Source organism: Ciona robusta, chromosome 3 (genome assembly GCF_009617815.1).
Source record: "Ciona robusta chromosome 3, ASM961781v2".
NCBI lineage: Eukaryota > Metazoa > Chordata > Ascidiacea > Phlebobranchia > Cionidae > Ciona > Ciona robusta.
The window spans coordinates 1,228,486-1,240,453 of record NC_143237.1 but is presented as its reverse complement, the minus strand read 5'-3'; the positions used below and the strand labels follow the sequence as shown (position 1 = coordinate 1,240,453).

Here is an 11,968-nt window from a genome sequence, read left to right as displayed (position 1 = left end):
TTGACCCATTGTGACAAACTGGAAAACTTTTATTAAAATTCTGTTCTTTAAAAATTCTGTTCAAAAAAGTGTCGGGATGTTTTCTTGCGTAGATCATCTTCTTTTTAGGCAACGTTTGGTAAACCTATAGCTTACAGTTAGGCCATGGTGTATGTACTAACAGTCTAACACCGATATATTTATACCCCACCAACAATTTAGGACTTGATAAATTGTCTGCAAGCTTAATGCTGCTACTACTGGTATGGTTGAATGAATGGATGTAACTTAGTTTATCCTCGCGTGACCGGAAAACGACATCCGTTATAACACAGGTGCTCCAGCACCTCGCGCCAACTTACGAGTTACCATGTGTGTTACTGTGCAGGTGATTATTATATTTTTTGTATGGTTGACAATTTGGACAACCCATTAGTGACCACTGGGTTGGAGCAATTGCTGTTCAGTGTCTTGCCCAAAGACACATATACGCCCACAATGTTTGCAGCGCAGTTATTAATTTAGAACCCACTGCAATTTGCTCCGTTGTAACCAAAGTTGCCCCAAGCGAGAATAAATCGATGATATTCATGCCAAAGCCCAAAGGTACTCAGTTTATAAATGTACAACACAAATGTGGAATTAGTCATGCACCCACGTAAATACATTATGTGACTGTGGTATTAATGAAGCCAACAGGTCATTCAAACCTTTCGGCGTGTCTGTGCTAGTACACAAGACAAAACATTTCAGAACGAAGGTGGTCTTACGCAATGTCTGTTCCCCTATATGCCCTATTAGCGGTTTATGTTATTTGTCCTGTTGAGCTTTTGTTCCTTGAATAGGCTTCACTACTCTGTGCTCGTTTAAAGTTTCTTCTGTACCACTTTTACAAGGTTAAACTGAATAGGCAATCCACCGGTACTTCATTACGCTGGCACAAAACGCCACTCAGTCGGTGAAGTGCTATGAGTTTCATACCAAGGAACAATTTAAGGACAGAACTTGAACTTACGTCTGAAGTGTTTTAGCGTCTGAGTTTTACTAAAATAAAGGACTAAACTAAGGTTGCTAAGAACACGATAGGCAATATTTCCATAACAGCGAATATTTAAATGCGAAATACTGCTGCTGATAAATTCGTTCAATATTACATGTATTTTGTTTTTACCTACGTAATAATCACTTGTTTTTTGTAACATTGGGTTGCCATTCTAGATCGGTTACCCATAACAACCAACTTCAAATAAGCCTGTGTAACTTCGTGTAGTTTGTGGGTTTTTATTAGTTTAGCTGCCGTTTTTAAGGTCTGTTTATTCTGTAGTAAACTTGGCCTCGTGTGTTTTCGCGTAGATTACTGTATAACTAAAAGTAATGCCAGTTTACGAAGCACTGGCCTGTAAGGTTATTTTTGTACAGCATTATTTTAAACAGACGAATGGAACCAAGCTTTGGGGCTGAGCTTGAGCTAAGTAAATTCAAAATTGCGTCTGTTATATTCCGTATGGGTACGGTTTTGTCCAATGATTTTAAAATTAGGCAAATGCGTCTGAGACCGGATGAAAAGCAGAAATTCGTCTTCGTTCCCAAAAATTACCGTCATCGATAATGTGCTGTAGCCTTCATGGCATACTATAAAACGTTTTTTTATGTTTTTTTTTTCTTTTTTTAATGCGGTTTACTAAAAACACGCATTCTGTTGCCAGTCCGGGTAGTGTTTATGTTAAAAATGTTCGTTAGTGCTTAATATAACATCCAATAGGTAATTAGTCACGCCCTAAAGCGATTATGGTATATTGACTAAACGTTACGGACGCTTTTGTGGTATTTGTCAATGGAAAGTGTAGGCTACGGGTTTGATTAGTTAGTACATACACAATAAATTCAAGTGTGTTAAATATTTTGTGTTTGGTTAAAAATTGTGGGCGGATTGTTCCATACAAGATTGCGGGAATTTTACTCTGTTTTTCTTCTTTTTGGTCTTTCTTGTAATATCCCTTCCCTATTTGGTCATTTCGAATCTTAATTAGTTCCTGACACCTCTCATTCTGTGGTTGAAGAACCATGATATCCTGTTCATTACAAATCAAATGCATCTATTTGTTGACAACCAACATAAGGCTTTATGCATTTACCCGATGCTTGTCGAGGTCTGTTTCTAGCAAGCGTTGACAGGCCTGTCGTTCATTCAGCAAGGTCGTTCTTGCCGACATGCGGTCGGGTATATAAGCCACACTCCAACACTGGTTCTCTACCAGTCGATCGACTACCTTCCAGCAGCAAGAGCATCTCTAGCAGCACGCTTCTTCATCGCATAGCTAGCAAGCCTTTCCAGTGTTTATTATCTCTTCGAGCAAGTACATCGACAAGCATCAGCATGCCGAACACCAACACCGCCCGCTACACCGCCAGTGAAGAATTCCCAGACTTATCCAAGCACAACAACCACATGTCAAGATGTCTCACCGAAGAAATCTACAAGAAAATGCGAGCAGTCCAGACTCCCAATGGTTTTACCATTGACGCTGCAATCCAAACTGGCGTTGACAACCCAGGTAAGCTCCCTTTCCAATTTCTTACTTATTCTTCTCTTACAGTGGCCGCAATGCTATGACATCAAGCATTGTCTTCGCATGGACTCCAAAACTTTCACCTTACAGGGGCGTATGACAGCTTGTTTTTACTTATAAACCCGCTTTTACGACCAAAAAGTAGGACGTTGTAAAAATTACCCTCTGCTCCTTTTAAAACCTCGCATGACCTTAGTTACGTAGTTTAAATGACATTGGCATTAACCTGCTTCATATTCGCACGTACGCACCCTAATTGTGTGCCCACAAACCCTATGTTAAACACGTCTAGGTGTACTTACACTCGAACCAACCTCGACAAGGTTATATATTAAACCAAAGTCCAACGGCCAAGTGTGTGTGTTCAGTCGTCACGCACAAAGCTCTTTTCTTATCGTACGAAGACTCTTGTAACATCTTTCCAAGAACGGAACGTTACCATTAACTAAGATAAGACGCAACTTAACAACTTCCCAAGCAATGCTATATATACACTTGTATCGTATGCATGTTAATCTTAAGGTAATATATATAGGAAATCCAATGTTTTCAACCATTTTTTGTTATACTGTATTACCAACACTCGGAATTGTTGCATTTTCCAATAAGCTCGCATTTTCACCCAGGGAATAACCACACAGTATATTTTATCGACTTCATTAGTGTACAAGTGTAATTAGAACCGAACGTACTCGCGGCGATAACGAATTTTACCTGCGATCGAATTTCGGATCAATGATGTCAATATTCGATGATTGTTACCACTCCGTTGCGAACAATATGTTCCACTGATTGCTTTTCCCGAATACAATCACTGCAGACACAATTACATCCAGCGGTAACAAGCAACGACCATGGCGATATAATTCCCAAACCCCAGCGCCAGCACTCGCATGTATTGCATTTGACTTATACATTAAATAGCCTATGTTAAACTATAAAATATCAATTCACCATTTGCATGTAAAATCAATTCGCTGCAGCAGCCGCTTTGATTTTGTGACGTCATTACGTCATCACGTAGCAACTGCGCATGACGTTTATATAACAGTAACACTGTTGCGCTCCGTGCGTATCAGCTTTAACGAATCAGTTGACCATTTAGGCATATACTACACACAATATTTGGCGATTATCAACTCGTTTTAGTGGTGGCTGAGCGGTATATGTTGAAGTTGAACATTGTTAAAGTAATTTGTATTTTGTGAACTTTAGTATAAAGTAGCCATGGTCCCAAATATGACAACCGAAAATATCCCAGTCCTTTTTATCCAACTTGCAATTGCTAATTTAAATATTATTTGTCACGCGTAAAGTTTTACAACTGTTAAGTTACAATACCGACAAACCACTATACGTATAGTGGTATAGACGTTGTAGATTCGTCTTGCAACTCGTACACACTGAACTGTATCGGTTTGGCGGTTAATGTAAAGTATAGATGTGGTGCAAACCAGAGCGTCAAAAGATCTATGGTAAAATGATAGAGACAGCTGCCGACCTGTGTATAGATAGCAGCACTAAACCCATGGGATGACAACTTACTGCTGTTGCCCGCGTATACCGGTATATATGCGATTACTGGCGCCATTAACACGGGTATCCGCAGCCAAGTGATCACTGATCAGTGCAACTAAAGGCTTGAAGTCGATGGGACCTTGCTTACACTTTTCTTTTGTATAGAATTTGTTATAAAATCTCCTGGGTTTTCCACAGTATAAGTTGTTTAAGAAAGCTGTGTAGACTTGTTAGTTGCAAACAAATAAGCAAAATGAATAAGAATTGCGCAAACTTCAAAGACGATGAAGAATATCCCGACTTATCAACGCACAATAACCACATGGCGCATGCTCTAACATTGCCCGTGTTCGCTAAGTTGAGGAGTAAAGTTACCCCAAGTGGTTTCACTTTGGACCAGGCAATTCAGACCGGTGTGGACAACCCAGGTATACGTCTATAGCTTAATTATATTTTTCCTATCACATTCGTAGCAATCAATTTTCAAGGGGTTCGATAGTTTACTCTTAAGTATATAGACTTATCGAGGATATGTATTTATGCAGCAGAAACAAATGTTAAATTTGAAAGTGCATATGTAGCGCAAAACATGATCGGTCAATGAAACTGAAAGTGGGAAGTAATCTTAGTAAAGAGGTGGAGAATCAATATCTAGCAATTGTTTTTATTCACGAGTGCGTTCTATCTCTTAATCCATACCAGCGTAATAAGAGAGTGATTTCCAAGCAGAAATGTATTATCGGATTTAATACATTTGCGCAATGAATGTTACATTGACCGGTTACATTATGTGTCCTTCAGCACGACCAGCATACAGTATCTCAGCACATCCACCTCAGAACGCTTATAAGTTGCAGTCTAAAGTCTGGGCTACTGGTACAGGCTGTAAAATGACAGTTTAAAGCGTTAGCAAAGCAATTAAATCAATATGGTTTCAGTTCTAGTACGACATTAGTATAGTAGTGTGACACAAGTATATGGTTTGTTACTAGTTTGATTAGAATATATAACGCTTCAAACTTCTGCTAGTATTGCAGTATCGGTGTTAGCATGAGTTGGAAAATCAGTTTTTTCAAAAAGATAGAAATTGGTGTTAGTTATTAGTCTTTCTCGTCTGTTATTATCGCACAAAATATAGCATCGAAGCACAATGTACTTTAACAGTCCCGGTGGGGCCATGGACTTTTCGTCAAACGAATTCAACTTTCGGTCAAACGCAGCTGAGTTTCGAAACTCAGAACCTTCGCTTCTCGACAGTGGTACATTATACACTGAGGATGTTTATCTCGTCAGTCGACCGACCTCAATGCGGTCGTGGCGTGAGAAACGTGAAGCAGAAAGAGCTTCAGCCGAGCAAGAGGCAATGAAAAAGCTTGGCAGCGATGAAGTGGCGACTGAGGCTAAACCTGACCAACTATTCCAAGACGATGGCGATTGCGAATGCCCACAACCTCAACCTCGGGTGAATTCGATACACGAGTGTACAAGACGACCGTTATCATATTCGTACTGCGACACTACAGCGTGTGATCGCTTGTCTACATCCTTGTTTGACCCACCGAAAAAGCGAACTCCAACGAAAGTACGGTTCAGTAATAAACCATCCCTTTCTGCGAGCATTAAGAAGAAGCTTAAAACTATAACCCAACTTGACTCTATACCCTTTCCTTGCCCGGGATCACCAAACTGTCCGTTGAAACCGAAAGGTTGTCTAAAAGCCGCGCTTTGTAAGTTATAAGTGGTTGTCTTATATGCTTTAAAAGTATACAAGTTTTGGATTCGTTATCCTTTGTATAACCCTATAACGACGAAATAGGCGCGCTTTCTTGGCCGTTACCCAAACTCTTCGTTGTTACGTCTCTCCGTCATCCGGCAGCTGTTAAAATCGCACCAGTGTAACCTTGCGTATGTATATTAGGTCCCAAAGGACACCGGTACGCCGGTTGCGCTTTGCACCTAATTCAATTTTAACTAAGCCTGCTGCATTCTAATTGCAGGGCATCCTTTTATCATGACTGTTGGATGCGTCGCCGGAGATGAAGAATCATACGAAGTCTTCGCCGACCTGTTTGACCCCGTTATCGAGGCTCGACACAACGGTTACAAGAAAACCGATATGCACAAGACCGATATCGATCCAACCCACTTGAAAGTACGTAGTACATTAATTAAATGCATGTATATTGATTATGCGCACAATCCTGTGCTGATTAATTTTCATATTTTTCTAGACATCCGATAACCCATGTCTTACAATATCCGATGACCCAGGTGTTACAATAGCTTCTACGTGACTGAATACCTGACAGCTTACTAATGGCACCTTACTTAATTAATATTTTTAATTTTAATAAATGTTTTAATCCTACAGGGAGGCACCAACATGGACCCAAAATACGTGCTCTCATCTCGAGTCCGCACTGGACGCAGCATCCGTGGTTTGTGTCTTCCACCTCACTGCAGCCGTGCTGAGCGTCGCAAGGTCGAGCAGATTTCATGCGAGGCCCTGGCTAAGTTGGATGGCGACCTTAAAGGCAAGTACTACCCATTGAAGGGAATGAGTGAGGAACACCAGGACCAACTCATCAACGATCATTTCCTCTTCGACAAGCCCGTCTCTCCTCTCCTCCTCGCATCCAACATGGCACGTGACTGGCCCGACGCACGAGGAATCTGGTAAGAAATGCAAATATATCTGGAGGTCAAAAACTCCTTATTAAACATAACCCGCACCGTGGCACATACAATCGTTAGCGCGCCTCAAAAAAGTTCAAAAGTAATTTGAGTGTTAGGTCCAATATGCTGTTGCCATTAAGTGCTGTCTTTGGGCAAGATGCTTACTGGTGGTGCTGTTATAGTAAAGACCGTAGTTGCTCCGATAAGTTAAATTCGCTTACATGGCTTACAGTAAATGCCCTTTAACTATTGTCCCGTTATCACGTTCCGTATTTCTCCAGGCACAACGACAAAAAGAACTTCTTGGTTTGGGTGAATGAAGAAGATCATCTTCGAGTCATCTCAATGGAGAAGGGAGGCAACATCAACGAAGTGTTCAAGAGATGGTGCACCGGTCTCCAATTGGTAATTATTCGCGTCGTCATTAGTATATAGTAGGTTTTTGGGGTAAGATAATACAGTAAGAAGAAGCTTTACAGCTCCAAAAGAGCGTTAAAAACACGACTACGAAATATGGGATATTATCCATCTTACATTCTTACCCCGCAGTACTGTACCCCAACTTTTCTTTACTGTGCTTTTTTACTAATCTTGTCAGAAAAGACGAACAAGCGTTATGTTATATAGGTTGAGAAGTACATGAAGGAAAGTGGTTACGAATACATGTGGAACCCACATCTTGGATACGTCCTCACCTGCCCAAGCAACCTCGGCACAGGTGTGCGCGCTGGTGTGCATTTGAAGATCCCATTGATGTCCAAGTGCCCACAGTTCGACGAAGTTCTTGGAAAACTTCGCTTACAAAAGCGTGGAACTGGTACGTAGAATTTCGTGGATGTATTTCTGCCGCGCTTGGAATGAAGAATTGTAACTTATAATTCTCGCCATGCGGGTCACGGTCATTATTACTTGTGTGCTGCGTTATATACACCTCGTTCGCGCTTACGAGTTCCCACATTTCTAACTTGGTGAGTGAATAATTTTTCTGGATTAGGGACCACTGGGCTGAAGCAATTAAGTGGCTTGCACAAGGAAACATTACGCAGCCCACTATTCCATGCATTGCTATCTATTTTGCTACAGTGCAATACGATACCTTGTACTGTTTAAAGGTGGAGTGGACACTGCCTCAGAGGGCGGTACATTCGACATCTCCAACGCTGATCGTATCGGTTTCTCGGAAGTTGAGCTCGTGCAGATGGTCATCGATGGTGTTGAGTTTCTCATCGAATGCGAGAAGAAACTTGAGAAGGGCGAGAGTCTCGAAAGCGACATTAAGGCCCTCAAGCAAAAATAGATCCGTGTCGGATACCCTAGTCGTGTATTTGGTTGTTGTGACATATTTTGTGTGTATAAAACATTATCTGTCTAGTAATCGGCTGTAACTTTATTTTAACATATTAATTTGGTAGTTAATACACCCGGTGCTTCGTTTACTTCAATAAATTTCATGGTTGTTCAAAAAGTTTGTTTTAGCAATTAAATAGGGTCAAGAAAACTTTACAAAGGAAAGCAGCTAGTTTCAGTTTAGTTTAGGGTATCTGATGATTACTATGTAAATGTAGTTCGGTAAAAAGTTAATATTTTACTCCTGCGCGGGACAACGACAGTCGTTATAACACAGTAGTTTCATATACACCTCGTGCCCATTTATATTGATACCACATACGTAATTGTCCACGGTAGACGCGTTAACCATTTTGCGGTCTTTGCCACAGCACCAGATAATTAATATTTATATATGCAGTAATCTATAACTCGATGGTAAAGGGACAAACTCAATAGTTATCGAGTTTTAGTTTGTTTGTAAGCAGGAAGTCATATGAATTTAGTCCGTGGCGTCCCTAAGCGTCTAAGGAGGGGGTTGTATACGTGCCACCATTTCGTGACAACCATCGATCTGACGCCAGAATGAATGAGGGATTGGTTTTGCGTTCAACAACACGTAATGTATGTAGAATTCAAGACTTGTAGAGTTACGATGTATTTGCGCAAGGACAGAAACGCCAGCTTAGTAATAACACAGTATAATTTAAATGTTGTGCGCCTACTTTAAGTAGCACGGTAAAACGTCATCAAAATTACTATATTGCGCTTTGTTATATAATTTCAGACTCTTTATCCTTTGGTCCTTTAATATCTAAATTTATAATGGCGTACTCTGGTTACGGAGGAGGACCACCGAGACAGCAAGGCTACCAACAACAACAACAACCACATTATCAACAGCAACAGTATCCGGGTGGGTACGGTCAACCTCCTCAAACCCAAGTATGTAAACTCATTGTTTTTATTTCAAGTTATAAATAGCTCATATTGTATGTGTCACCAATTTATATATGTAGACCAGTTTAGAAATCTAAAGAAATTTAATAAAAATCTTTGAAAAAGGATAGAAAAACTTCCACTCTTTTTTTAATATGTTTGTTCACACATACTGTTTTTGTTCTTTCTTGTCTCCAACTGGAAGCGTTGATTCGAATCCCACTTCTGACACCATGTAGTGTGACTCTGTACCAGTCAAAAATATACTTATATAATATATAAGTCTTTGCTTGCCTTGTATAACGTAGCTAGTAATAAAGGTAGTAAGCGATCAAAGTGGACAGTAGTATTTCTATGTTACATAGAGATCCTATATCACTACTACCATCACATAACGCTCCCACAAACATGTTTTTATTATACAGCAACCAAATTTGTCAGCCATATTCCAAAGTGTTGACAAAGACAGAAGTGGACAAATTACAACTAATGAATTACAACAAGCACTTTCTAATGGAACCTGGAAACCTTTTAATCCTGAAACTGTTCGACTTATGATTGGTAAGTAGTAGGGATGTGCTGAAACAGTAGAAGCTCAGATTTGGGAAGGATTGTCAATGACTAATATTCAAATCAATAAATGCACTTTATGGATATTGCTTCTCAATTTTTCTATTTACACATAGACTTGTAATAATGATTTTCTGTTATTGCAATAAATGAAAACAACATAGCAAAAGTAAGGTTCTGGTGCTGTGAATATGTAACAGACAAAAAATAAGGCTTACCGATTGTTGTATTAAAGATATATATTTCGCCTAATTGACATTGCCAGTCTCTTATTCAAACATAATGTACAGGACTACAGCCTGTAGTCTACAGGTCACAGCTTTATATTCTAATAAACAAATCCCATGCAGGTATGTTTGACCACGACCACAGTGGTACTATTGGCTTTAATGAGTTCTCTGGATTATGGAAATATGTTACTGACTGGCAATCTACATTCCGTCAATACGACCGTGATAATAGTGGGACCATTGATAAGAATGAGTTAAAAACTGCTCTTGTTTCTTTTGGTAAGTTTTAGTGATGTTTTATAACTTTAAAATGGCACTACGGCAGTATTACTTTTTAAAAGTAAGTGTGTGTGCAAGAGACTAATGGTACAGAGACTACTTATATTGCTCCAACCCACTGGTCACAATGGGTTGTCCTAACTGTCAGCCACACAAGAAAACACCCCGCCTATAAAGTCACATTACTCACATATGCAGTAATTTGTTAGTGGACACTGGTTGTATGAAATAGGACAGTCACATGTTATTTTTTTAAATGCTGCTCTACTTTACAAGGATAAGTAACTAAATTAAATGACATTAATTTAAACAGCATTCAAAAATAATATTTTGTTCCATTCGAATAGTACCTTTGTCTAAGCATTTAAAATTCTAAATAAATAACATGAATGAAAATCTAGACAAAAGCTAAAAAAATACTCAAACTATAATTTTCCTATTAAAATTAATAAAAATGGTGTTTCAATAACACAGGATACAGACTCTCGGATAATTTTTTCACAATCTTGTTACGAAAGTTTGATCGTCAAAACAGAGGAACAATCGCGTTTGACGATTTTATCCAATGCTGCGTTGTGTTGCAGGTAACACCTATGGGCTATGTTTAAGTTGTTTGTTATTTTAGCTTTGTTATTATAATTGTAATAAAAACATGTAGATGTATCATGTATATTTAATACTTGCACCATTAGCCACAAAAAACAATAACAATTAAAAATAATATATATATATATAACACAAATCCTGTGTATTGGCTGGGTAACTAATTTGTGAATGCTTTAAATAATTAAACCACTGCATTGGTCAATTTTGTATTTACTATAATGACATACTGTAAACTGATATGCCTCGGTGAATCAATATCAGCCAACCCTGCCCACCCATATGTTTAGTTTATCATAATTTAATTTAAATTTTTTATCTCAACAATATGGAAGGCAGTTCCTGCATAAAATCCAACATAAAATATTTGTTGTAAAATAATAAATGCAAACATTTGTTAAGCGATATTTCTATGAAACAAATCTAACTTGTTGTTTCCAATTTTCAAATGTTTATTGATTGAGAGCGGAGCAGAAAATTTCAGGGTAGACATGCCTACATTGACACCCCTGGTTTGGCGCCTATAGCAGCATATTATATTACATACATCTATGTTATAATTCATATATTTCTCCCAGACATTGACAAGTTCGTTTCGTCGCTACGACACCAACCAGAATGGTTGGATCAATGTTTCGTACGAGCAGTTTCTTACCATGGTCTTTAGTGTTCGTTCATAATGCACTTTACCCCCTCTGCCCCAAATATTGTTAGCACTCCAGTCTCAAAACTTAACTGGAACAGTAAAACTTAGCTGCTCAGAAGAGCATTTGGTTTCCATAGCAGTTCTGTAGTAGTTACCTATTCCGGACCTAATTGATTGCACTACTTTATACCAAAATATACGTTAACATTTGATTTAAGTGTATGCAGACTCAATTTTTGTACATATCTTCTAAAATCTGTAGTTTCTGAAATGTTTTACTCAATTTTTCAAATCTCGTTTTGTGTTATTGGACTGCAACCAAGCCTACAAAGAAATTGTATTCAAATTATAAAGATAATTGTATAAATATAACCATGTAAATTTAAATTGATCTATTTAGGCTAAAATCGTAATGTATGAGTGAGGTCCTATAGTGAGGCAACCTGAGATTTAGGCCAGAGTTGGCTCAAAGTATGCTAAGTACTTAGGAACTGAGGTGGATGTAATCATACAACACATACCAGTGCTGTATATTACATTTATTACAAGGTTTTAGCAAGTCAGCCAACTATTTTGTAAAGTATGTTCATTCTGACTATATCATTGTGGGCTAATTGCTAACCAAAGATAGT

At 38.7% G+C, this 11,968-nt stretch overlaps 2 protein-coding genes across 4 annotated transcripts; both read left to right on the top strand.

Moving 5' to 3' along the window:
* The first annotated feature begins 2,176 nt into the window (after positions 1–2,176).
* Positions 2,177–8,208, top strand: LOC149737479 (creatine kinase M-type-like). 3 transcript variants are annotated; one of them, XM_089874269.1, is made up of 6 exons: positions 2,177–2,534; positions 6,065–6,219; positions 6,439–6,743; positions 7,025–7,148; positions 7,371–7,560; positions 7,856–8,208. In XM_089874269.1, exons 1-6 carry the CDS (start codon positions 2,357–2,359, stop codon positions 8,038–8,040), a joined length of 1,137 nt encoding a protein of 378 aa, XP_089730395.1. In that variant the 5' UTR covers positions 2,177–2,356; the 3' UTR covers positions 8,041–8,208. The 3 variants fall into 3 exon arrangements, with proteins under 3 accessions (XP_089730395.1, XP_089730396.1, XP_089730394.1); XM_089874270.1 differs by lacking the exon at positions 2,177–2,534 and adding an exon at positions 4,240–4,495; XM_089874268.1 differs by lacking the exon at positions 2,177–2,534 and adding an exon at positions 4,664–5,794.
* A 616-nt stretch (positions 8,209–8,824) lies between these two features.
* On the top strand, positions 8,825–11,723 carry LOC149737478 (programmed cell death protein 6-like). Its single transcript, XM_089874297.1, has 5 exons — positions 8,825–9,014; positions 9,434–9,569; positions 9,929–10,087; positions 10,562–10,671; positions 11,269–11,723. The coding sequence occupies exons 1-5, from the start codon at positions 8,895–8,897 to the stop codon at positions 11,368–11,370; spliced, it is 627 nt and encodes a 208-aa protein (XP_089730423.1). The 5' UTR covers positions 8,825–8,894; the 3' UTR covers positions 11,371–11,723.
* Positions 11,724–11,968: the final 245 nt, after the last annotated feature.